This window comes from Falco naumanni, chromosome 9 (genome assembly GCF_017639655.2).
Source record: "Falco naumanni isolate bFalNau1 chromosome 9, bFalNau1.pat, whole genome shotgun sequence".
NCBI lineage: Eukaryota > Metazoa > Chordata > Aves > Falconiformes > Falconidae > Falco > Falco naumanni.
In genome coordinates, this window is record NC_054062.1 from 15,528,897 (window position 1) to 15,553,676 (window position 24,780).

Consider the following 24,780-nt stretch of genomic DNA (forward strand, 5'->3'; position numbering starts at 1 on the left):
TTTAAGTTCAAGACAGGAAAACATTACTGTGTGAGCAGCAGGCATGAAAATATCTAGTTTGGTAAGTATATAGGCAGTTTTCTGCATGATGTTACTATTTTGGAAGAGGGAGAGTATTTAAGAGTACTTGAATATTCAGTATGTATACAAATTCAGTTTCTTCCAGAGTAAGAGTGCAGTGATTATTCTGCAGTGACTGTGTGTGAGAATACTTGTACTCCACCTATGCAGAGCTATTCTGATCCATTTCCTCCCTGACAATTCCTAACGGCTCACTAGGCTAAAGAGAAAGTTAGCGTGAAAATTCATCTATTAAACCTTTATTTTTATAGTGAGAACAGTTTAATGATGTTAGCAAGGACCTTTATCTTTGATGTAAAAAGGAGAGCACTTCCAGAAGAGTTTCCAGAAACCATTGCTTGATGCCTCTGCTGAAATTGCTGATGAAGGATGGCAACACATAAGGCTTCTTCCTTTGAAACTCTGCTCTGAGACATCATCACCGCTCCGCTGTCATTTGTCTTGAGTCTCAGTTGCTGGCACTGAGTTCTGCTTTATGGTACCATCTGTCTTTGCGGTTCTAAGTGCTGGTTAATGGCGGTTTCTTCTGCGACTGCAACAGAGCCTGGTTTCGTGGTCCCAAACAGCAATACTGAGAGATTATGGCCCATGGCATGCTTCCTCTAAAACACCTCATATTGGTGTATATGGAATGAAACGGGATGGACTGGCCCCGTTCCCCATCATCTCTGCTCTGGGTGAGCCCCTCAAGCATTACACAACTCATGACCTTTACGGTTAACTGATGATGTACTTACGCACTGTGCTGCCTGAAGACGGCCGGGCTGTGCTATCGGTACCCTGTTCCAGTCCATAATCTTCGCCTGTGAGCGAACACAACGCACAGTAACACATTCTAATACAGATCAGCCTCCCCTCAGGCGAGCACACGGCAGTACACTGACCATGGGCGGGACGAGCCCCCTGAGGTGTACCAGGTCGCCATGCCTGTCATTTACCAGCGCGCTGCAGCGCGGCCTTTGAACGGCCGCACCACCGGGCAGAAACCCCGGGGGGCCTGCGGTTCGGCACGGGCCTTCCACCGCTGCCCCCGCGGCCAGGGCTGGCGGCACCCCGCGGGGCCGGGGCCGCAGCCGGACCAGCAGCTGGACCCGGGCCCTGCCCCGCTCGGCGCCGGCGGGAGGCGGCGGCGCGGAGAAGCGAATCTTCCCGGGCTGCCGGCGCCCAATCGGCGGCGCCCGGTTGCGCGCCCTGCGGCGGGGAGCGCCGCCGCCCGGCGCCCGGCCCGCCCCTCCCACCGCCCCTCTCCCGCCGGGCACGCTGGGAGCGGTAGTTTTCGGCCCGGCGGCTCCCCGCAGGCCGGCGGCGCGGAGCGCGGCCGCAGGACTACAGCACCCAGAAGGGTGGCGGAGGCCGCCCGCCGTCCCGCCGCGCCGTCCCCGGCAGTGCCTACGATCCCCAGCGCGCCCCGCGGCGCGGCGGCGGGGACCGGGAAGGAGAATCCGGTCCGAGAGGGAGCGGGCCGGCGGGGCGCGGCTGCGCAGAGCGCGGCTTCCTGAGTGTCTGGTGGCGGCGGCCATTTTGTGGTGCTTCTTCCCTCTCCTGTTCGGGCTGCGGTGTCGGGACCTGGCGAGGGGGCGAGACGGAGCGGGGGGAGCCGGGGCCCTCACCCTCACCTTCGCTTCGCCTCCCTGCGCGGCGGAGCCCCCCCTCCGGCGCTGCCCCCGGGTGCAGCTGAGAGCGGCGCTCGCCCACCATTATGGAAGACGACGGGCAGCCCAGGACCCTGTGAGTGGGTCGGGGACCGCGGGGGAGCCGCGGGGCCGGGGCGTTCCGGCGGCGGGGAGCGAGCGCTGGCGGGCCCTGGGCGGGGAGGGGCGGAGAGGGCCGGGCCGGCGGCGGGGCGAGGCGGGGAGGGGGCTGCGCTCCCGGAGGCGTGCGTGGCCGGGCCGCGGTGGGGGCGGGGAGGCGCGGCCCGGGTGGGTGCGTGCGGCGGGCGAGCGCGGGGCTGGGAGGGCGCGGGGGGCGCAGGGGTCCCGGGGGAGCGGCGGGCGGGCGAGGAGCGGCGGGCGCTGGAGGAGAGAGCGTGTGAGGGAGGGATGGGAGCGGGGACCGGAGCCGGCGGCGGGCGGGGAGAGCGGGTGTCGGCCGAGGAGCGGAGGGAGGGGAGCGGGGCCCGGGCGGCACGGGAGAGCGCAGCTGCCGGCGGGGGGGGAGGCGGGGAGGGCGCAGCCTGGCGTTATACCGGTTCGGGGCGAAAAGGGGGGAAACGGGGGCTGCCGCCGTGGTGGCGACGGCGGCCAGGCTAACGAGGTCTGTGTGCAGTGCCCGGGGCAGTCCCGCTGCCCGGCCCGCGGGCACAAGCCCCTCCCGGGGCGAGGAGCGGGTCGGGCCGGGCCGCCTGCCCTCGGGTCCCCCCTTCACAGCCGTCCCGGCCTTAGGAAAGTTCTTTGTGTTCTCCCTGCGGCGGGTGGGACGGGGAACGCCGTAAAAAGGAGACGCTCTATGGTGGGCAGAGAGGAAAAATTGTTTTTCCCTCCGGTGTTTTACAGCGTGGTTTAATAACAGTCTCGTGGGCCCTGGCAAAGAAATAACTGTATGTTGGCCGTGTCTCTCTAGGCCGTGTTTAATCAGTTGGTGGCTGTCATCTGTTTTCTGTTTAAAAATATAAACTTGAGCTTTTTTTGGTGGTTGAGTTCTTTTCAACTCTGCAGGTATGGTTTTGATGAGTTTTCTTTGTCTTATTGACTTATATGAGGGGGGCTAGTATGTATGGTTAAGCACTTGAGAGCACGTAATTCTGTCGATTATTTTTACTAGTTCATAGATTTTGAGTTTCCACTTGCCAAGGGATGTTATGTGTAGTGTGAACAGTGCAGTGTTCAGGCTGTCTGTGTAAGAAAGGCAGTCTCAACAGTGCAGCGTGCAGGCTGCCCATACAAGAAACGCAGCTCAAGGCAGTGCAGATGAAATCTTTGTCTATTTAGTTTTTGGGACAGTAGCCTTCAGAAAGGCTTTCAATGGTAATTTGGACTACAGGCCACTTGAAAGAAACTACTGAAACAGAGTAAAATACCTCTGAATTTTGTTTCCACTTCCAAAATGATGACTTGGCATTTAAAGCTTTTCAAGGCAATTTGGTTTTTTTGTCCTTCCTATGCCTGTAAAAGTTCTTTTAACTTGTTTGTGGTGTAGTGTAAGTACTTACCCAGCCCTTGCTCCCTGAGATGCATGGCTTAAATAGGCATATTTTAAATGCTTTCTGTGTTGACTACCCAAATGGTCTTGAGTTTGCTTGGCCCTGATAGTAGATGTAGCTTTTGGAGTGTTGCTTTAGAATGAGAGGAGGGAAAAGGGGCAAAGTTACACAGCATTTTACTCAGCTTTATTTTCAAGGTTCCTCTTTTCCTGATTGGCACCTTTTATTTTTTTGTTAAAAAAAAAAGTGCTCTATCCAGACTAGGTTTTAAAATGTTCTTTTAGATCCAGACTAGGTTTTAAAATGTTCTTTTAGATCCAGACTAGGTTTTAAAATGTTCTTTTACTGCTAACAGGTTTTGATACTACGTTGGGAGTGGGTGGTTGTTAATGCATCCATTGATGACCTGACTTAGCCCATAGTTACTGACAAGGGAAAAAGAAATCTTAGTACAAATGTATTCTGAAATAGTGTCTCTACAGCTGCCCAAGATGTTTTATTGCACACATGTGACTTTCTTCAATTTGTCAAACTAATAAACAGCGTATACATTCATTTCCTAGTAGTTTTTTGAGTAAACACAGTCATGTAAGGTTACTTTCTTACGATGATTTGAGGGCTTTTTTTCATAGAACACAAAAATTCTGCTGTGGCATTTCTTGCATCGCCCTCTTGTCCCTACTTTTATCTGAAATATCTTTAAATTTAGCATTGCAAGTTTTGTTTTAAAAATTTTTATCCTGGGTAATACTTTTCATGTGCAGCAGTTATGATCTCTCCTGTAAATAAAACTCACTGATCCTGGGATAAGAACAACTAATAATAATGAAGTTGAACTCCTTGGGGTGGGTGGGTTGGTTGGTTTGTTTTGGGGAGGCAAGTAAGAGAAGAACAAATTGTTTCAGTAGCTGTTTGACCACCTGCCTAAGCACTTGCTTGATATTTTAAGTGATACTTCATGAATGTGTTGGGTATTTCATTTATTCCTTCAGGAAAGAAACACTAAACCTGTAGGGTAGGAAGGAGTTTTCTTATTTAACACTTGCAAGCCATTTTTTAAAAGGAAAACCCCACCTAACCACTGTTCAGCTAATATTTATGCCCATCTTAAATATCTCAGGAGTAATAATTGTTTCAATTTGCAGTACTTACAGAGCTGTTATGTTGTTTTCAGTCATAATAGGTCTTAAGAATTCAAAATATTTTCTGAGGCTTGATGTAGAAAATAGACACCATTTGCATTTTTATTTCTCACATTTCATAAGTAGTAGGCCTTTATAGAAATGTGAAGAATAACATACAATATTTTCTGCCAAAAAGTTTTTATTGCTGATCTAAACAATTTGAAGATAACTTGAGAAAGGGAGACCTCTTTGTAGGATTTGTCACACCCCTCAATTCAAGTGTGATACATGAAATTCACAAGGGGTAACTTTTTAGATGGTCCTAAAATGAGCTGTGGGCTTCTATTGTTTAGGGTTTTTTTAGTAGAACACTTGAAAGCTCAGTTTTCTGTGAGTGCTGTTGGGTTTCCTTCTATCCCAAACTGTATCAAAGTCCTGTTTCCACTTTAAAGTGGAAACTAAACTATCAGAAACCAAATGTGTTCCTAATATTATCAGCTGTTGCTGGTAACTCAGAGAAAAGTTTAAAATGTGTGTGTTCTTCTTTTTAATGGTTTTTAGAAAAAAACCTTAACGAACAGTCACCAGATACCTACAAGTTGTTATATCCTTAGCCTTGCCATGGTTTATTCTGGATGTCATGAAATGTGGATAGGGTGCGGAAGTAAGACTTCAGCTGTGAATCGGGAGCTGGGTTCACTTCTCTTACACTTTCTTTCAGTTCAGCTCTCTTGTAGAGGAATATTGTCTGCTAGTGGAGCCTACAGAGTGTGTTTTTCTTGGTATCATTTTATTTACAGTAGTTCACTACCACTAAACAGAGGTGCTGCTAGAATTTCAGTGGGCTCTTTACCACATCAGTTAATTGGTTATCATGCTTTCGTCATTTAAGTATGAATCTGCCATTTCTTGTATGTTGTCTGTGTGAGTTTTAAAACCTGTTTACTATCTTTCCTCCAGAGAGTATGTAGGGGAGTTCTGTGGACTTTAAAGTAGTGGCTGTAAATGTCCTTTTCTTCCCTACCTGTCTATGATACAATAAAAACCTGTTTACCTTCACAAAGAGGATTTTTCTGTTCAAGTCGAAGAGTTTAATTCTAAAACTCATTACTTGCTGATATGTGATTCTTTTATTCTTTAGATAATTCTGCAAGACCTCTGAATTTCAAATACAGTTTGTTATTCTTTGTGTTGTCAGCAGTATGCAGAAGTGTAATATATTGAATTTTTTATCAGGACATATATATATATATGGTTTGGGGTTTTTTTGTATGTGTTTATTAATTGGTATTTAAGTGCTTCAAACTTACAGAAGGGAACAAACACTATTGCCTGTATGCAAAAAGCCACAACTTTTGCTGCCCTGTCACATTAACCAAGACAACAGCCTATAAAAGTATAGTAAGTGCTTCTTCTCTGTTGGGATTTATAATTTTTTTTTAAAGTTTGAGTAATATATCCTCTAGAATGTTACAAAACAAGAAGGTTGAAATACCATGCAATAGCATGTTAAAAGCCATGCTTTTTTTAGGGGTGGTTCTACCTATTTTGATTTCATTAAGTAGAATAGAAAATACTGTGCTATGTTATATCATGTAAAAATATAGATAGAAAGGGGAAAACTGTGTGCACCAATAGGCTGACCATATGTGGTGGATGATTAGCATCAGCTGAGGGAAGCTTTGTGTTTCCAGAAAGGTAAGGTTTCTGTTCCTAATGTGTTGAATATATTTCTTTCCTTAGTTATATAGTGTTGAAACACTGTACAGTGAAGATGCTTGCTTGTATGTTTTTAAGTCATCTTTAACTGTACTGAAGGAGGTAATGGTTCTGCAACCTGCTGTACTTCATGACATGAAAGTAACCATCAACTTTTTAGTGTATTATTTCAGATTTGTAGAGGTTTGTATTCCCATATTTTATATGCAGTTCAAGAGATTTAGGTCTCTGTGGATGTTGTCCTTGTTATCTTGAACCTTTTATTGTGAAGTATTTTTAGCCTGTGTATTGCTCAAGTTTGAGTGTTAGCAACTTGTGAAAGGTGTTAGTGCCTTCTGATTATGGTAATAATCAACATCAAGGCAGTATTTATCATGTCCATTAAATCTCTAAGTGTATCATTAGGACAGTTACATCCCATTTGAATCTATCAATCAGGTGATCCAGAACCACACTGCTGATTTTTATGAAGGGGCACCCTGTTTCATCTCTAGTACCATGAGTTTATAGTGCAGCGTTCTTGCTCACAGCTATCTTGATGAAGACACAGTGGTGTTGGAAAACCACCTAATATCTCTCCTAGCAGTTAGTGTAATCTATCTTACGCTAATGGAATAACTTTCTGAGGAGTGGCTTTCCTGGCTTTTTTTGTCAGACCAAGAGGAATTCTTCAGGTTGCTTTTCAGAGTTCTTAAATTTGCAAAATACATACTAAAATTATGCAGAAGAGGCTTGTTAACTGTTCTCCTTACTGTATCTGATTTTGCACTAGAAATAATGTTAATAGGACTTCACTGTATTTAATTTCATGTCAGTGCTGCCGCTGTTAAGGCATAGTGTTAACTAGTAACTGTTCTATGACATACAAAGGAAGCAAGTACTAGTAATAAGTTCACAGCAGTACTGATGCTTTATGTGGAAATTCCTACTGGTAATTGCATTTTCCATCCAATTTTAATAGTATTTACAAAGGTTAATATTTCAGTTTCAAACTATGAGTGATTTACAGTTTAATCTTGGTGAATGATTAACAAAAATTTAGTTAAGGTTTCAGAAAGAAGGTATGGATAAATGTTTAACTGCAAAGTTTTCAGAATAGAGAATTAAAACACGATGGGCAATTTGTCCTGCAGTGGGTCTTAGAGAATTCTGTAGTTCTTAACTTCTTTACTGAAATGCTTCATAACAATACAGGCTTCTATTAATGACTTATGTTAATTCATACATGTTTAGTAAGAAAGTAAGGAGTACCTGAAAGCTTTTAATGGGTGTCTCTATGTTCAGGTGGTGTGATATATAAGAAGCTCACTCTAAATATTGTGTATCATTCAAGTCCTGACTGAGAAAGTGCGGAACTGTTCCATAGTTGTTGAAAGAATAACAACAAAACCAAAAATCTGTTGATATCACTGTGTGGTGTTCAGATGAAAACAAATAATGTCCATTTTAATTTTGCTGAAGCTAGGTGAAAGTCCGGTTGTCAAACACAGAAATTACTTTTCAAAAATTTTAAAGGGATGCCCATTAAGCAAAAGTAGTATCATTAAGAAAAAGTAGTATGCATTCAAATTGCTGTACTCAAGGCAATTTTTTAAATTTTTTTTATGTAAGATGTAAGAAATGCCAGTTTACATTTCTGTTCATCAAAGTGGATGAACAGCTGAGACTGACTTCAGTTTACTGTATTGTGACATTCTGTAGTAGATCAGAGTAAAATGACTAAAATGTATATTGTTTCAGCAGCTAAATCACAAAAAGTTCTGCTCATGTTATTGGTTGCATTTGAATACTTAATGTCTTGACAGGCTTACTTGTAAAGATAATGAATGACCCTGTGCTGTTGACTTTTGAGTTCTGTTGCTGCCAGAAGCCTTTCTCTTAACTGATTGCTTTGTTTACAAGTTGGTTACAAATTAGTCACTTTTTTTTAAGAATTCAGTTTTTCGTTCATGACTTTGTCAGCCATCTCTGTGACTTGGTTTTAATTTTTATGTGTGAAATGTAGCAGAGTATCTAGAAGTAGTTCTGAAACTCTGCTATTTGATTTCTGACTGTCTGGGTAAATCTAGGGCTCTATCTAAACTTGACAGGTATTTCAAAACTTGGAATTATTTCTAAGGCTTTATAAATAAAAATGTCAGGCAACAGGGGTGATATTGACATAACACTGCCAAAATTTTGGGGAGTTTTACAGAGTTGGTAGCTGTTGGGATAGATGCTGTGCAGAATATTTCTATGGCATAATGCTGCATAAATTACCTTGCCTATCGGTGAGTGGGCTGGTTTTCCAAATGTTCAGGAGAACAGAAAACTCGAGTTGGCCGCTTGCAAGGCAGCACAGTCAATGTCTGATAGCTACTACTGAACTAATAGGAGTTAGATGTGGGTTTGTACCCAAATTCAGAAGTAGTCTTGATTAGATGCTCAGTGGGAAGTGAAACTTAAAACGTCTTTCCCAGTTGGTTGCTTGTTCTACCCAATATTCTTGAGCAATGTTCTTCATGCTTTTGACATTTCTTTGCCAAAGGAATGATTGGCACTAGATATTGGTGTCCAGTATTATGTCTGACTCAAGCTTCATATTCTCAGTTTTGTGGCCAGCTATATAATTTAGAAACCACATGAATACTGCATTAAAACCATTATCATGAAATAATTTGTAAATACGGTTTTTAAGATACCTGGGATATTTAAAGGGAGATTTTTCATTGTCATTTAAGATTTTAAAATCATAATTACATTTGAAAAGATGAAAATCACTGGTTTAAAATGCTGGTTTTTTGTTTCCTTGTGTAGCTATGTAGGAAACCTCTCCAGAGATGTGACTGAAGTTCTCATACTTCAGTTATTCAGCCAGATTGGACCATGCAAAAGCTGTAAAATGATAACAGAGGTAAGGCCTTCCACATCCAGGGGGGTAGCAAATATAATGTCACTTAGGACAAAGTTGTGCAAAATAAATGGAGTTGGGTGCTGCTTTTGACATTACTGGTAGTGGGGTTTTTTTTAGGTTGATTGTGTGTGTGGCTTTGGGGACAAGTTTTTGCAGAAGAGACCTGTTGTTGTGTATAGTCCTGTACTTTAGCCTGTAGCCCTGACATACCTTTTATTAGCTTATGATGAGAGTCCACTTTATTTAAGTGACTGTTATCCCTCTTTTCAGAACCATGTTGTTCTGATTATCAGAAACCTTACTACTTCAAGTGTTATTCATGGTTATTTTGTACATTTTTCACTTTTATTTTAACATAAGCCTCAGTAATCTTCCCTCTTGAATAAATGCTTCGTCACCATGGATGAAAAGTAAAAAATGCATCAAAATAAGTTTTGCTCTTCCTGAGCCTCTTCTGTGCCAGTGTGAATAGCTCTTCTCTTCACCTATCCTTAATTTTTTTCTTGAAACAAAATGACAAAATTTCCATAGTATTCCAGATAATAAGGTCTTTGTTACAAAGTGTTGGTAAGTATTAATACTTTCTTCCCTCTGTTGTAAATACTCTGATATTAGGGTTGGTAGCCATTTCTGTGATCTTGTTCACACATCTTAGGCAACTTCTTGCTCCCTAATATTTTTCCTTCCTTGTGCCCATTTATAATTGATAAACTTTGAGCAGGCAGGGACTAATTGGAACTTTTGCTAGGTTTAGTTTTTGGTTCTTCAACTCTGGTTTTCTGTATGCTCTCCCTACTTTTTACTACTTCATGTGCTTCATACTAACTTGTAATTACAGATTTCCTGAGTACAGTCACATATTTTTTTTGGTCAGGATTGTTAATGAAGGTATCAAAAGGCAAGTCTTGTGACCAGATTTCTTTAGGAGCACTACTAGTAACTCCTCTGTGGTTGTCTATTCCTTTCAGTGTGACCCACTGCTTTTTTGGCTTTTGGCTGCTTATTATCCACCTGATGCTTGTTAATCACTCTGTCTTAACTAATAATTTGCCTGGTGGCATTTTATTAAAACTTTTTGGTGAAGGTAAGAGCTCTGCCACATTATCTGGAGAAAGATAACTAAACAGAAGGATAACAGAGCATGGTTATTAGTTTTTCTCTGAAGAAACAGATTTGATTGTCATACACTTGAGAAATAAGGTACTGCTGCTCCAACCTTTGGCTGATCAAGAGTTGTTAGCAGCAGTTTAATTTCCTGAGAACCAGATAAGAAATTTCAGCACTCATTTTACCTTCAGCTAGGCATTGTGGTTTTAAGATTTCACATAACTGTAGAAATAACAAGTGAGAGATCTTTGTGAAATAAGTAGATAAACAAAAAGCTACTTGCAGCTATATTAGGTTGTATGGAGGTGAACGCACTGGGCTGACCTTAGCACCTGTCACCGAGCAGTCAGCAAGCTCAGGTTGGATTTTAGACTGCAACTGGCCTCTAGCTACAGCACTTTTAACTGTCAAAATACCTGTCCAGATTGGCTGTCCTTATCAGTGTGTTGTAAACTTTTCATAGGTACTGAGTTATATTTAAGTGGTTCTTACCTGTCCATTGTTACTACCACCATCAGTCAAGTTTATACCTGAGTGTTTTCAAAACTCTTGTGATCCCTCTGCCCCTTTAGCCAGGCGTATTAACTGCTTGCTCACTCCTCATTTGTAGAATACATGACATGAACATGCCAAATGTTTAGAGATTTCAAGAGCTTATTTTGGGGGTATATAATACTCAAGGGGGTAGTATGACAAGCATTTACAGGTAAAGATCTGGGCATCTGCAGAAGAGGCCCTTAAGTTCAGACAAGTTCTTAGTGCTAAAGGAGAACTCCCCACAATCTAAAAGCAGAATTGCACTTCAGTTGAAGCATAAACTGCACTAAATCTGCTAAGGTTTTAAATGTGTTTCGCGAATGTTGTGTTCATTGCAGCAGGAGAGTAGTGTGGGAAGCAGGGTGAATTAAGACTTGCTGTTCTGGGGCATCTGGGATGAATGTGCTTTTAGAGCACTTCATGGCTCTTGTGACAATTATTTTTTTTTTTTAAGATCTCAGGTGTATTTTCTCTCATGTTCATTTTGCATCAGTTAACTGACAGTGTTTAGAAGGATGACTTCAGACTACTTGATCATTTTAGATATAGAAAGGTCTTAGGATCAGTTCAGCTCTTGGATCTTAATAGCTTCCCTTCTTCAGATGTCGATAGAAGGATGTTTGAAGATGTAAAACCCAGTTTTACTGGGCAGAACTAAAATTTTCTTATCCACATAAGCATGTGTGAATTTTCGGAAGTTAACTAGTTAAACCTGGTGGAGGCCTACTCTTGTGTTAGAGCTGTGCTTTACCTGACACTGGGGGAGGCTGATGTGCAAGAATACTGATGGCAAAGCAGTTTCCTTATGTGCTAGAGCCTTTCCTGTCCATTGAAGAAATAATTTTAGTTTAATATTGGTGTTTATCATCTTTTGGTCCATGTACATGTAGTTAATGTAGCTATTTTGGTGTAAGGCTTTAGGTTTTGTAGTCTTTTACATCTTTTAGGCAGATTAAATCCAGTGTTAAAGTTGGCATTCTAATAATCATTTCCACTTGATCAACTTACCTGAAAACTTTTATGCTCCTTGCACTTAATGCTGTGGTATGTTTAATATGTCAGTGAGTTTTGTCAGTTAGTATTTTTGTTAGTGATTTGATAGGCCATCCTACAAAAACAGGTTATACCCAAGATTTAAAATTAATAATCAATTGATGAATATCTTTTTCCCTCAAACTGTTTTGAGCCCTTCTAAAGGGATATTTCCCAGTTGCTGGGTATAACATTTTTTCACTTGAGACTGAGAATATGCAACTTTGCTGTCTGCTAGTAATTTTTCAGGCAAATAAAAGGAAAGACTTCGTAAGGAGGAGAAGAGAGGAAATTGGTGAAAATGTACCTGGGGAACAAACTTTTCAAGCTTTGAGTATATATGAGTCAGAAGATCGTGTTTGTTCTCTCCATTCTTCCCCTTTTTCCTCCTTCCATCCAGTCTGCAGATCACTCTTCTAGTAGAATTACTGTTAGTTTAGTAAACTTAAAAGTACTGAGCCCTCATACAAAGTAAATTATACTTCAGCAATTACTAGACCTTTAATAAAAATTCCATCTTAATCATTCTTGCATTTAAGTGTAGTGTCAAAGGCTATTTCATAAATCTAATGCAAATCGTTCTTAAAGTTTCTAGCTATAAGTAATATATTTTCCTGGATTTTCTTCTCAGCAACCCGATAGCAGAAGGGTCAACTCTTCTGTTGGATTTTCTGTTTTGCAGCATACAAGCAATGACCCTTATTGCTTTGTGGAATTTTATGAACACAGAGATGCAGCTGCTGCATTAGCTGCTATGAATGGGAGAAAAATTTTGGGAAAGGTAAGTTGCTTACACTGTAATCTTAGATTTAAGGAATATAGTTTGTAAAAAAAATGATAGAACTGTGGGCCATTCATGTTTTGAAGATGTTTACCAAGTTAAATATTGTTAGAATAATATTTTTAAAATACTGACCTAAAAAAGTGAGTCTTGTTTATGAAATGTTATAATTTGTGATGTTCTGACTACGACAGCATTTTGTATGGAATGATGATTTGTAAACATTGGCGGTTGTAACCCACCCCTGAATGAACTTACGAAATGTAAGAATTTTTGTGAATTTATACTAAATCTTATACTTATTTTCAGGAGGTCAAAGTAAACTGGGCAACAACACCAAGTAGCCAGAAAAAAGATACATCCAGTAAGTAAAGTAATGCCACAGTATAACTTCTACACCAATACTTCACAACGTGGTAATAATTAGTCATAAATGCATTTAAACATAACTTTTCTCCTTCCCATCTTGTGTTTAATAGAATTTTACAAACTAATTCTTCTGTTTCTGCTTTACAACTGGGGAAACTGGAGTGGACAGATTAAATTGCTGCTACTCATCAAATGGAATCCTGGGTGTTCCTGGTTCCCAGTGCTGTGTGCAGAGCATCACTTTCTCAGGAGCTGAAATTTTAGATAGCAGTTAAATATTTGATTAGTAAATTATTTATTTTCAGATCACTTCCATGTGTTCGTTGGGGATTTAAGTCCAGAAATAACAACAGAAGACATCAAGTCAGCATTTGCTCCTTTTGGTAAAATATCGTAAGTATCATTATAAACATTTCCAGTATCAGTTAGAAAATATTACAGTGAAAATTTGTTTCTGAATTGAAATGTTATTTCTTTAAAAAAAATTAGATAATTTTTCTGATGTTAATTTCCTTATGTTGGGTGGGGAGTAAAGAGGGGTTATTGTTTCATATCAGTATCTGTCATGATTGTAAATGCAGTAATGTAATTATGCTCTGGTTTTGCTGAAAGCAATGTGCTTTTAACCTAATTATATGCTAATGTCCTTCAACTTTTTATTAATATTTAATTACTGTTCCTAAGTGTGACTTTTTGTTGTTCAGAATGTGTACAGAGTAGTGACTTGACAAATGGTGTATATTGCATCCTCAGTGTGTATTGTATGCATGCATACTGCACTTCATAGGCAGTACAGAAAATGGGCAATTAGCTACTTAAAATCATATTCTAGTTGAATAACTTGTGAATGTTTTGAAAAAAGCTAATACTTATGAGAATGAAATATTTTTTGGATGATAACAGGGGATAAATTAAGATTATAGTATTTAAATGAAAGAATGGTGGATTTACAATATGTGCACGTTTCTGCCAGTTAAGAGAATGTTTCTTTAAACTTCTAATAGATAATGGAGGTGATACTACATCACCTGGTGTTTTAATTGAACATACTTAACATTACAAGAATCCTTGAGTGCTAAAGAATGTATATCCTTTAGAGTACTGCTACATAAGTCTGTTAAATCTTATATCATTTTATTAAAATCTTTCAAAGTTGCACATGAATGTTTTTGTACTACTTTACAGGAATGTATTTCTAAGAACAAAATTCTTATTTTTCTCTTGTTCTGTACGCATATTTTTAAATGAATCATAAATCTTATTTCTTACCTCTGCTATTTTATTTACTTTGCTTTTTTGTCTCTTAATGTGGTAAGTAGTACTGTTTTAAAAATCAATTTAAAGAGAATAATTCAGGTTTCTGTTTCTCAATCTATATTTATACCTGAGACCTGCAGTTTTTCTAAAGTCCAAGTCACAATTAAAAGTAATAGCATTCTGGTTATTTTGCAGAATTGCTCATAAGAATGGACAGGATCTTGAAGGCTAACTGCAAGGAACTGTGCACACTGGAACTCAGTTGTAGATTTTTTCTCATTTCTATTTATTCTTATTATACATTATTTATATATACATATTTTAGTATTTACATTTTAACATTCTATATTCAGTGCAGTTCTATATTTCCAATCATTTTAACTTACTCACTAAAATTTCTGTGTAAATTTGTTGTTTTCGTACTGGTGTGCTTAGCATTGTTGTTAGTTTTATTCTCCTTTCTTAAATTTCTGAAAATGTCAATTTTTCAAAATTTACAGCTACCCAAACTCCAAAATGATGGTAGAGAATTGACCAAGAAAAATAAAGAAATCTGTTAACAGGCCATGTATGCCTTTTAATTCCTATTTTTTCCTCTTTTTCGATTTTTTAAATATTTCATATATTTTGTATCACTAGGCAGAAGACATTTAACTATTTAGAAAATGCATGGTAAATTAGATAGAATTGTTACAGTAATTTATAGAACAGTAAACCTTAGCGGACCCTAGACAATAGAATATTAGAAAAGGAAACTTTGTTTCTCTTATACTTCAAATTTGAACATTCTAGTTTTAGCCAGTATAGGTTATGTGGATAGGTTGCATGTTTATTACATGTTATTTTTTTTGTCCTACTGCTTTTTTCTAACAGGTAAAGAAGCAATAGGGAGAGTTCAGGAATGACTGTAGTTTTAGGGCTAACTGAATTTATAAGAAAAAATTATGCTCACAATACAGTGTGTGTGGTTCCTTTTAGTTTTTATTTTGCAGGTTATTAATATTACCCTCATATAGCTGTGCTTCTTTTCACAGGGATGCACGGGTAGTTAAAGATATGGCAACTGGAAAGTCAAAAGGCTATGGTTTTGTATCTTTTTATAACAAACTGGTGAGTAATCATGATGTAGATTTAAAATAATTGCCTGTTTCCCACTTCTGGTTTTGCCTCTCAGTTTATGTGTTCGCTATGTGTCAGACTTCCCCAAGGGAAATAAATTTGCATGTATGGGACAAATTGACTTTAGTCCATAACTTGTTTGTGGTTAAGGGCTGAAACAATTCAGATGACGGTGATGCTGTGTGAATATTGTGAAAAAAGATGAGAGAACATTGTGAAAGAAGATTCCTGAATGCGGAGAGCTTGTTTAGGTGTGTCAGGGTCGTTCAGCTTAGTCTGTGGAACTGTCTGTCCTACAGTGAGCTGGGTGCCTGGTCCGCTCAGTAGCACTTTGGGTTGCTTAGCGGAGAGGCATTGTGCCAGGTCCAGTGCGTTTCCCTGTGTTAAGGTAGGAGACCCTGCAAAACGGCATCCTGGAGCCCTCAGTCCTAAGGAGTGCCGTGCCATGCTGCGCAGCAGGGTTTTGGTGTTTGCCAGGTTTGGGGTTCATGCCAAAGCTCAGTCTTCCTGGGGACGTAACGCAACCAAGTGTGTCATAAACTGCTTGAGCTCTGCATCGCAGTAAAGCCCTCGGTTGGTCCTTTGCTTTCTTAGAACATTTTGAAGTCTAAGATGGTTCTTTGTATTGAGTAATTAATTTGCAACTAGGAGTTGATTCTGTACTTCTAAAGCATTTTGCTTATGCGTGTTGTAAAACTGAAGGTGGTTCTTGGTTTTGTGTTGGATGGTGATATGTAATGGGTAACGTTACATATGCTTAGGAAAAAATGCTTCTGACAAGTGACTAGTATCCCTTTTTTAAAGATGATGTTTGTAGAATGTAATTAGTATAGTGCTGTGCCCTATCATTTATAACTATACAATTGACTCAGGAAATAATTCTTGGTAATTTGAACTGAAAAAATGTCTGACAGCGTAAGAAATTTGTGAGAATTATTTGGAAAATTGAGTGGTATGTGTTTAAGGGTACACTTAGGATAACACAGGGAAACTGTAAACTGTTTCCCTTAATTATTTTGTATAGGAAAAACACACAGTTAAGGATGTTGGGTGTATAAGCCAGTTTGTGTGGTCAGAAGGGCCTACATGTCAGGACACTTTCTGTTTTCTGCATCAGTTATCTGGAAATGCATCTTAAAAGACCAAGCTGGAATTCCTTTTCTTCAGACTTGCAACTGTCAGAAGATAATTGGATGCCTTGTTTTAGAGTATTTTCCCACTTTGTGTTGCAGTTGAAATAGACAAGAGGAATAGATGTCTTAGTTCTTTGTACCCCTCTTCCCTTTATCATAGAGTTGTGCTTCGTTTCTGTGACTGTAGGGGAAATGTAACAGTCATACGGAATGCAGAGTACTGGATTATTTTGAGACTGAGCCTTAAAACCTCCTAATTTAAAATCTATTTCTTCGGCAAAAATAACAGATGAGTTCTAAGTGTAATACTAAATAGTGCTTCTAAAATGTATGTCCTGATTGATGTTCATTCAAACAGCACCTGCACCTATAGGGTTACAGTACAGCCATCCTGAGCTGGTAGTTTTAAGGCCTGTTTTTCAGAATTTATTGTCATCCTGCTAGATTTGGGGAAGTGGGATATGTTCCCAGGCTTCAGGTGCTCTGGCATCAGGTGCTTCAGCCTCAGGTCTTCATGCACACCACAGGAGAAAATTAAGCTCCTACGTGGAACCGGAAATTACGGCATGAGCTCCATTCCTTTTTTGTTGTAGCAGTGATCCTCAAGACTGGCAGCAAGATTCATTAGAGCTAGTTTTCCTTTCCTAGTCAGTTTGTAACTTACTCATTAGGTTTTGGGAGCGAGGGTGCTTGGATAAGTTTTTGTCTTTTTTTTTTTTTTTTCTTTTTTTTTGTCTGGTGGTTTGTTTTTGTCTTTTAAGTGTGGGTTTTTTTCTTATAGGTCATCTCTCATAATTTCTTCTTTGTATTTATATATTGTCTTCAAAATGAGTATACCCTGTGTAATTACAACTTAGGAGGATCAAGGTCCTGAGTGATTTGAGTTTTGAGACCAGGCTGTTACAGCTGGAAGCCTTCGGTGTGAGGCAGGACAATGCTAGTTCCTCACCTTTAACTTGTCCATATGTTCTCTTGGTCCCTTGTGCTTGGAGTTTTCTTTCTTAAGCTTTGTGCCCTTGGGAAAGCATTCCAAACATACAATACTATTTGCTCTGCCTCTCTTCTTTCAAAGTGACTGGGGAAAAACCTGCTTCTTGCAAGTGTTAGCAAACTTCTCCCTTGCTTTGCTTTCTAGATGTTGCTGCTTACAATGTGAACTTAAAGATTGTCTTCTAATTTGTGCTTAAGATAAGAAGTTAAGCCACGCAGACCATGGACTCTTTTGTACATGTGTGTGTTCATACAATGACTTTAATATTTAGAGAACTTAGGAAGCAGTGTTCCCAGACATACATTGTATGCCTCCAGAGGGCAGAAGAGAGGATGGGACAGGGGTGTGTGTGCAAGTAATAAATAAAAGAAAACTTCCATGCTCAATCTATTTGTATCTCAGCATTACAGTCTCTTAGTAACTACCATTCAGCCTTCCTGAACTTAGTTTTTTTCTGCCTAAACTTGATGTGTTGAGTGCATATTAAGATTCTGAAAAAACTATACAACGTCTTTTGCAAACACATACTGCATCGTTAAGTGTTACTTGGGTTACATCTGAGAAATTGTTCAGTGAAGGATTTTGATAATTAAAGTCTTTCCTGACTTTTCATCTGTTACTGTTACATACATTTTGTGTATTATATTTTTAATACAATCAATTGGCAAAATTGTTTGATTTTTTTTTAATACAACTAAAATTATAGTTGGTTTATTTTGGTAATTGCTTCTGACGTCTGTATGAATTCGTACTTTTTGCGCTGCCTTCAAATATTTTAATGCTGATGCTTGTTGTGTAGAGGTAGTATAGATATGACTGGTTGGCTTCTAATGTCTGTGTAGGAAATGGGGATGGGAGGAAGGTTTTACCAAATCACTTGCGAGGGCCCTCTCTGTAACTGATGGGCTTTATGTTACTTCATTTTTGGCTGCTTACTGTGGTTGTTCAGAATTTTATATACTTCTTAGTGCTATTGTTGGTTTTGTCAACAGAGTTAACTGACAACCAGTCTGTCTTAGAAGTAGACTTGTACATACTGCTTGTTTGGATGTGTTACAATCTTTATTTTAATCTCTTTAGGATGCAGAAAATGCTATTGTACACATGGGAGGCCAGTGGTTGGGAGGCCGTCAGATCAGAACTAACTGGGCGACACGGAAACCACCAGCCCCCAAAAGTACACAAGAAAGTAAGACCTTCATGTAATGTTATGTTGTGTTCGCTGTCTTTCAATGGAGGAACAACGCATGATCTTGCCAAAATTGTGTCACTTAGTTACATATCTGGCTTGACTTCCAGATCTTAAGGAATAGACTTTTTGGTATATTGTATCAACATAGTGGTGGTGCTACTGGTCTAGCATAACATACTGGATGTGTTTGTTAAATGTGTAATTCATACTTGTGTGCAAGGTAAGTATCTGGGACTCTGTGGTTGCTGTTAGCCTACTGCTTAAAACCAGCCTTCTCTCTTTATAGATAATACAAAACAATTGAGATTTGAAGATGTAGTAAATCAGTCAAGTCCAAAAAATTGTACTGTGTACTGTGGAGGAATTGCCTCTGGGCTAACAGGTATGATTTGTTATATTTCTTTTTTATTATTGAGGCATTTTTGTATGCCAAGATGGTGACTAATTCAAAAACATTTTATGTTGTAGATCAGCTTATGAGACAGACTTTTTCACCATTTGGACAGATTATGGAAATAAGGGTCTTTCCAGAAAAAGGTTACTCATTTGTCAGGTATGGCAGAGGAAAAGAAAATCTGTGATTTTCTTCATATAGTAGTGTTTCATCTTTCTGTAATTTTATTTGATTGAACTTCTGCTGATATGTTAAAAGCTGTCACCATATGTTCATAGAAAAATTTGGAATTTTTAAAAGTGGCCACCAATCTTTTTGCCTGAGAAGATGAATATCTGTGAAAGCAAATCTTTTTCTCTGGATTTCCTGTATGTATGGAGTTACTGTTTGTTTAACAATCAGGTGAAAGTACTATAAAACATAACATTAGTTTGTTTTTATATCCTTTAGATTTTCAACCCATGAAAGTGCAGCACATGCTATTGTTTCAGTTAATGGAACCACAATTGAAGGACATGTTGTTAAATGTTATTGGGGTAAAGAATCCCCTGATATGACTAAAAACTTCCAACAGGTAACTGCACTTTAACCTTTTCGTCGTATTGCAAAAGCAGTTATATATGTACCTGTAATGCCTTCCCAGTTACAATAGCTATATTTTGTGGTAGAGTTTTTATGAAATTCCTCAGTTATGTTCCAGTTGTTCATCAAATTGGGCTAGCGATTTTGATGGAATATCTGTTACTGTCTTCTGGATATGATTTAAGATAGGGAGAAACTGTGAAGTAATGATTCTTGCTCATTCACTAACTGCGGATGAGGTTACTATCCAACCATATATTCTTTAGTATTTCAAACACGCACAGCTGTGTTTTTCAGTATAAGAATCTAATTAAGTCCCGGGGATGTGTTATTTTTCTGATCTCATTATTGCTGCTTGTAGCCCTGTGATTGATACAGCTAAAAAGTGTGCCTTCAGCAGCACAAAAGGAACATAAGTCATCTCTAGAACCTGAAGTACTATGAATTATTCTCTCTATAGGTGGATTACAGTCAGTGGGGGCAATGGAGCCAAGTATATGGAAATCCACAACAGTATGGGCAATATATGGCTAATGGGTGGCAAGTACCATCATATGGAATGTATGGCCAAGCATGGAATCAACAGGGTTTCGGAGTAGAGTGAGTAATTGCATTTAATTTTTTTAGAATATTCCAAGAATGGTATATCTGAGTTTCAAGCTCATTTGGTTCAAGGTTTGCACGAGGTTTCAAGCCTTAGGTGGACTCCCACATGCTTAAAATTTATGTTTAATGATTTCCATGGACCAGATAATGGGGTGAGTCACTCTGACCTGTACTTCGATTGCACATTTTATGTATATAGGTATTTTGAGACTTGAAGGCACAAAGACCTGCTGCTTTCAGCGGTAGAGTTTTGGATGGTGGTCTTGCCTGATACCTAAAAACTTTCTGGTTTCTGACTTGAGATGGTGAATACTGGAGAGTGTGAGCCCGGGAGCCCAGCTGTTTGCCTAAAGGGTTCCTAACCCTGGAGGAAAGAAACTGTATACTGACACTCACTTGTGCAGTTTCAGAATTTGGGTGGGCTTTTAATACTTGATCTCTTGAAGACTAAAGTCTGCACAACAACTTTTTGTTTTAACATACTTTAAAAATAACTTCTTTGTTTATGTAATTCTTCATAATCTCTTGCCAGTTAAACACATTAAGCCCTGCTAAACCTATCGCTGGTATTCGTACCAATTAGACGTTGAATTTTTTTTTTACATTTCTGCATCACTGGTGTTGACTTATAGCCACCTGCGTACTTGCCTTTGGAGGCAGTTGTCCAATGCGAGTAGTACCCAAGTATTGTGGGGCTGTTTTTTGTTCTTAAAAAGCTTATGATATTTTCAAGAATCACATGTTATAGCACTTAACCTGAATTACTCATTAAAGAGAAGAAGAAATTGTTCTATTTTGGTATGAATAGTAGTGTAGGAAGTATGTTCTTGTGTTTTGGGTTTTTTTAAGTCTGTTGTGTAAACAACTTGACTAGCTTGCATGATTATTTTGCTTCTTCTTTTCCTTTCCTTTTTTTAACTGTTTTGTTTCTTTTTAAGCCAATCTCCATCTGCTGCCTGGATGGGTGGATTTGGTGCTCAACCTGCCCAGGGACAAGGTGCTCCTGTAATACCTAACCAAGCTGGATATGGTATGGCAAGCTACCAAACACAGTGAGCTGGGACTCTGTTTAAAAGTGTGTATTTCATGATAGGCTGCAGTTTCCAGTGACATTCTGAAGACTGGAATGTAGACAATGAAAAAAGAAAATATTTATTTTAAAAATGGAAATGTTTGGAACCTTTAGCACAGCTTTGCTTTGGTGAAGGACACAAATGTCTTCTAGTTCTGCCTTTTTAAGTTTTTGTTCATGATGGATATGAACATGTTTTTCTTTGTGTACAAAAATTAAAAATAAAGTCAATAAAGACAATTCTGACTACAAATTTTGATATAGTAGGAGAAATGGCTAATGGATTTGATCTTTAGGTTACCATTCCATTTTTTTTTTTTTTTTTTGGTTCTGTCTTCAGTGTTTTATATCACTGTGCTTTTTAAGAGAAATGACATTGAAAAGCAGCAAGTTGCTTTTAGTTGAACATAACATCCTGAAATAAACTGTGGACCAATCATTACAACCTGCTAGACAGTATTGATTTTTCAAGAAACCTATGGGCATAGCTCAGAAAGTATGTGTAGGTCTTGAAATAATTTTTAAAAAAATACTTAATTTTTCTACATGCTTAAAGAAAACAGTCTGATACAAAGAGTAGTTCAGTCTAAAATGAAAAACAGTACTGTCTTGATAACTTCACATAACTTTTACTGTCCACATTCAGGCACACATTAAAACTTTACGACGCTGGTTTGCTTATTAAGACTGTAGTGATTCGCATTTAATTTTGAGAAGTAAAAACGTTTTTGCAAGTATGTTGTTTGTATTCAAATCAGACAGTCATACTTGTGCTTTTACATAACGTTTGAAGGCTACACATTGTAAATATTTCATAATTACAGTGTTTCAAAAGCATGCTCAAACATAGAAGTAGCAATGTAATTATTCAAAGTAATACTTAATATACTCCACTGCTTTAAATGCAGTGGATTGACAAGAATGTGCAAGACTGACATTTCCAAAGTTGGCTATTATGTAAAGTTACATAAAGAACTATAACAAAGAGCCTTAATTTTAATTTCATAAATTTTAATGCATCACCTTTTTGTCATTAGAAATACAAATTTTTTGCTTTACATTATTTGGTATGTAAATACCTTGGTTAACAACCTTGTAAACCTATTTCAAGGTTATTGTAAGTTGTATAGTATCTTGAGTGTTTTGAAAAATCTTGATGTTTTTTAAGTCTAGAAATATTTTGCCCAAGAATTTTTTAACAAGATTGTTAAAAACATCTTATTTTAGAGAATATTCAATGTGCCATTTGGTAAATGGAGATGCAGTTGAAACAGTACACTGAGTTGTGACTTATTTTTAATTAAAGTTTTTGTCTTTATGGGTGGTTTGCATGTGATGAACCTGTACAGAGGCTGGGTTGTTTGTGTACTGAGTGTGTAAATGGATAAGTCATGAAGATGTTTAAATGGTATACTTGGGTTATTTCTGAATTATTTTATGGATACATTGATATAAACTGCCTCAATAAATTTGAAGTTTAAAATGAATGTAAGTTAGATATAAGTACTGTGTCTTACCTGTGACAGCTAGGGGGTGCAGATGTTTCAGCTGTATACTGAAATACGCTGAGGCAGGCACAATTTAAAAAAAGGATGTAGGATTTGCAGTGATAGTTTAGTGAAGCAAACTTGCATTTTAGAAGAAACAGAATGTTTGATTTGAGAGATGATAGTTCTGAATGAGTATATTTTCTCTTTTCTGTTTCTTACCATGCAGGTGTTGCAAGCTAGAATAGATTTTGAAATGGAAACTTGCAGTTTTGTTAAACCCAGCCAGGTTGTGCAAATAACTACACTTAATGCTGTAGCAAATCACATGAGGTTTTTTCCCCCTCCTCTTCTACTTGACATGCAAAATAGTACCTTGACTTTTAGATGAGGTTGAAAGTGAGATGTACTGGAAGAGCAGTTTAGTCCGTTGGTGCAACTGTACCCAGAGATACTTATAACTCTGGGCAACTAATGCATGCAATAATGACTGAAGTTAGTGTGGAACCATAAGTGCTTGTGATGACAGAATTGGCCCTTTATCTCTGTTTCTCCTTTATGGTATATGTAATGTTTTTCTCCTCAAGTTAGGAACCTTGTCTACAGGAATTTTGTTTTTCTATAAATTTTGTATATATGTGTATATCTACGCGAGGATCGGCCTATACATTGTAGTTTGCGGGGAAAAAAAATCCCCACAAGTAAGTCTGCATTTTTGTTATACTTACCTGGTTTAAAAAAAAAATCACGAGTCAGTAGATATATGAATTGCAAGTTACTTTAGGATTTCTTAGACTTCACTTGAAAACTGAGGTTTCTACATAATTCTAGGTATTTGCCATATGACTACGTTTTGGATGCATGCTGGTTTGTAAGCAGTATGTTCTTTACGCGCTACTGAAGATGATGCAAGTACATTGCCACATAAATGCCCATATAAATGGGTGTAGGATTAAGGCAGTGATCTTTCAGGTCTCAATGTGTAGGTCACCTTAAATCTATATTATTTAATATGCCTGCTGTAGAGCTGGGCCATACCTGACCTGTATGTATTTCAGGATGGAAGTTAGGATATACTTTTTCATTTAAGTCTTCTGTCATTGATTTTTATACAGCTTTTCTTTAATGGTGATGTTTCTTCATAGACTGCTCAAGATACAGGAGTCTCCAGTGTCCTTTAATGTTTCTATAGCACTGCGAGGAACAGTTGTAATTTGGATTGCTTTCTGCTCAGTAGCGTTCATAAATACATCACTGACAATTTTTTGGCACCAAAGAGCCTCTTGCACCATACTGCTTTTATGAGTGACTGTTAACACTGTTGTAATTTCTCTAACTACAGAAATCAACCACTACCTAACCCCTTACCCGTAGGATTTGGGTTTCAAAAAGTATTGATTTATCAATGCTTAAGTTGATGCGTGCAACCTGAAGCAAGGTTGTAATCTGCATTTGCAGAAAATGTTAAATAAAAGTGAAACATGATAAAGGGCTTATCCTGTATTGTCATCTGTCAAAACATTGTCCCTCTTTGCTGTAAAACTGACAACAGGCATACAAGGCTGAACTTGTAAACTATGCACTTGCAATCTTGTAAAAGATGTTTTATTTAATTTTTTTCGTTAAAAAGTTTTGTATTTTGCAGACTTGCAGTAGTAAGGCTGTAAATCTAAGGTTACATGTAGCTTTTCATCAGTCCTGCCTCCTTGTGTATATTTGTTAACAGTTTTCAGACATACTTTTCCGGTAGAACATTCTTCCTTACTAAGATAACTTCATGAGACAGCTATTCACTGTATCAGAATGATTTCCTTCATTTCACTCGCCAAAAAAGTCTCACAGTGAATAAGGCTTAGTTTTGCAGAAAATGAGTGATCTGTTTTTCTTGTGTTTGTACACAAGGAAGCAGACTCAAACTGTATGGACATGATTAGTGTCTGATACTTCTTAATTATCTGACTGTTTTTGAACAAGGGCACAAGTCTTTGTTTTAATCACATGGAACTGTTTCCTGGTCAGCAATAAACAATTTTGTTGCACTGTTCTTACATTGCAAGATACAGGCAATCTTTTATTCAGTATACTTCAGAAAAATGCATGGGGTTTGTAAAGAACTGCCTTGTTCCAGCTTGAATAGGTACAGTTTTGGATCTGGATTGCTGCTG

The 24,780-nt window shown here is 38.6% G+C and overlaps 2 protein-coding genes across 6 annotated transcripts; one reads left to right on the top strand and one right to left on the bottom strand.

Annotated features, from left to right (window-relative positions):
• Window positions 1–219: 219 nt before the first annotated feature.
• On the bottom strand, window positions 220–1,601 carry LOC121093777 (collagen alpha-1(I) chain-like). The gene is made up of 3 exons (XM_040606627.1): window positions 966–1,601; window positions 819–884; window positions 220–613 (listed from the first exon to the last, which is right to left on the bottom strand). Exons 1-3 carry the CDS (start codon window positions 1,599–1,601, stop codon window positions 581–583), a joined length of 735 nt encoding a protein of 244 aa, XP_040462561.1. The 3' UTR covers window positions 220–580.
• Window positions 1,484–24,104, top strand: TIAL1 (TIA1 cytotoxic granule associated RNA binding protein like 1). Of its 5 annotated transcripts, none has more exons than XM_040605306.1 (12): window positions 1,484–1,809; window positions 8,860–8,956; window positions 12,264–12,413; window positions 12,723–12,777; window positions 13,088–13,175; window positions 15,074–15,149; window positions 18,363–18,471; window positions 18,761–18,856; window positions 18,943–19,027; window positions 19,319–19,442; window positions 19,911–20,050; window positions 20,995–24,104. In XM_040605306.1, exons 1-12 carry the CDS (start codon window positions 1,781–1,783, stop codon window positions 21,110–21,112), a joined length of 1,167 nt encoding a protein of 388 aa, XP_040461240.1. In that variant the 5' UTR covers window positions 1,484–1,780; the 3' UTR covers window positions 21,113–24,104. The 5 variants fall into 5 exon arrangements, with proteins under 5 accessions (XP_040461240.1, XP_040461241.1, XP_040461242.1 ...); XM_040605307.1 differs by having other exon boundaries at window positions 12,315–12,413; window positions 20,995–22,615; XM_040605308.1 differs by lacking the exon at window positions 1,484–1,809 and adding an exon at window positions 3,554–5,745.
• Window positions 24,105–24,780: the final 676 nt, after the last annotated feature.

Excerpts from the sequence above, each read along its gene's own strand:
- LOC121093777 (XM_040606627.1), bottom strand. The coding sequence starts at position 1,601 with ATGGCCGCCGCCACCAGACACTCAGGAAGCCGCGCTCTGCGCAGCCGC. Across the intron at positions 885-965 it reads GGGGGCTCGTCCCGCCCATG|GCGAAGATTATGGACTGGAA; the intron begins GTCAGTGTACTG and ends GTTCGCTCACAG. Across the intron at positions 614-818 it reads GTCTTCAGGCAGCACAGTGC|TCGCAGAAGAAACCGCCATT; the intron begins GTAAGTACATCA and ends GCTCTGTTGCAG.
- TIAL1 (XM_040605306.1), top strand. The coding sequence starts at position 1,781 with ATGGAAGACGACGGGCAGCCCAGGACCCT. Across the intron at positions 13,176-15,073 it reads GCTCCTTTTGGTAAAATATC|GGATGCACGGGTAGTTAAAG; the intron begins GTAAGTATCATT and ends TTCTTTTCACAG. Across the intron at positions 20,051-20,994 it reads CAACAGGGTTTCGGAGTAGA|CCAATCTCCATCTGCTGCCT; the intron begins GTGAGTAATTGC and ends TTTCTTTTTAAG.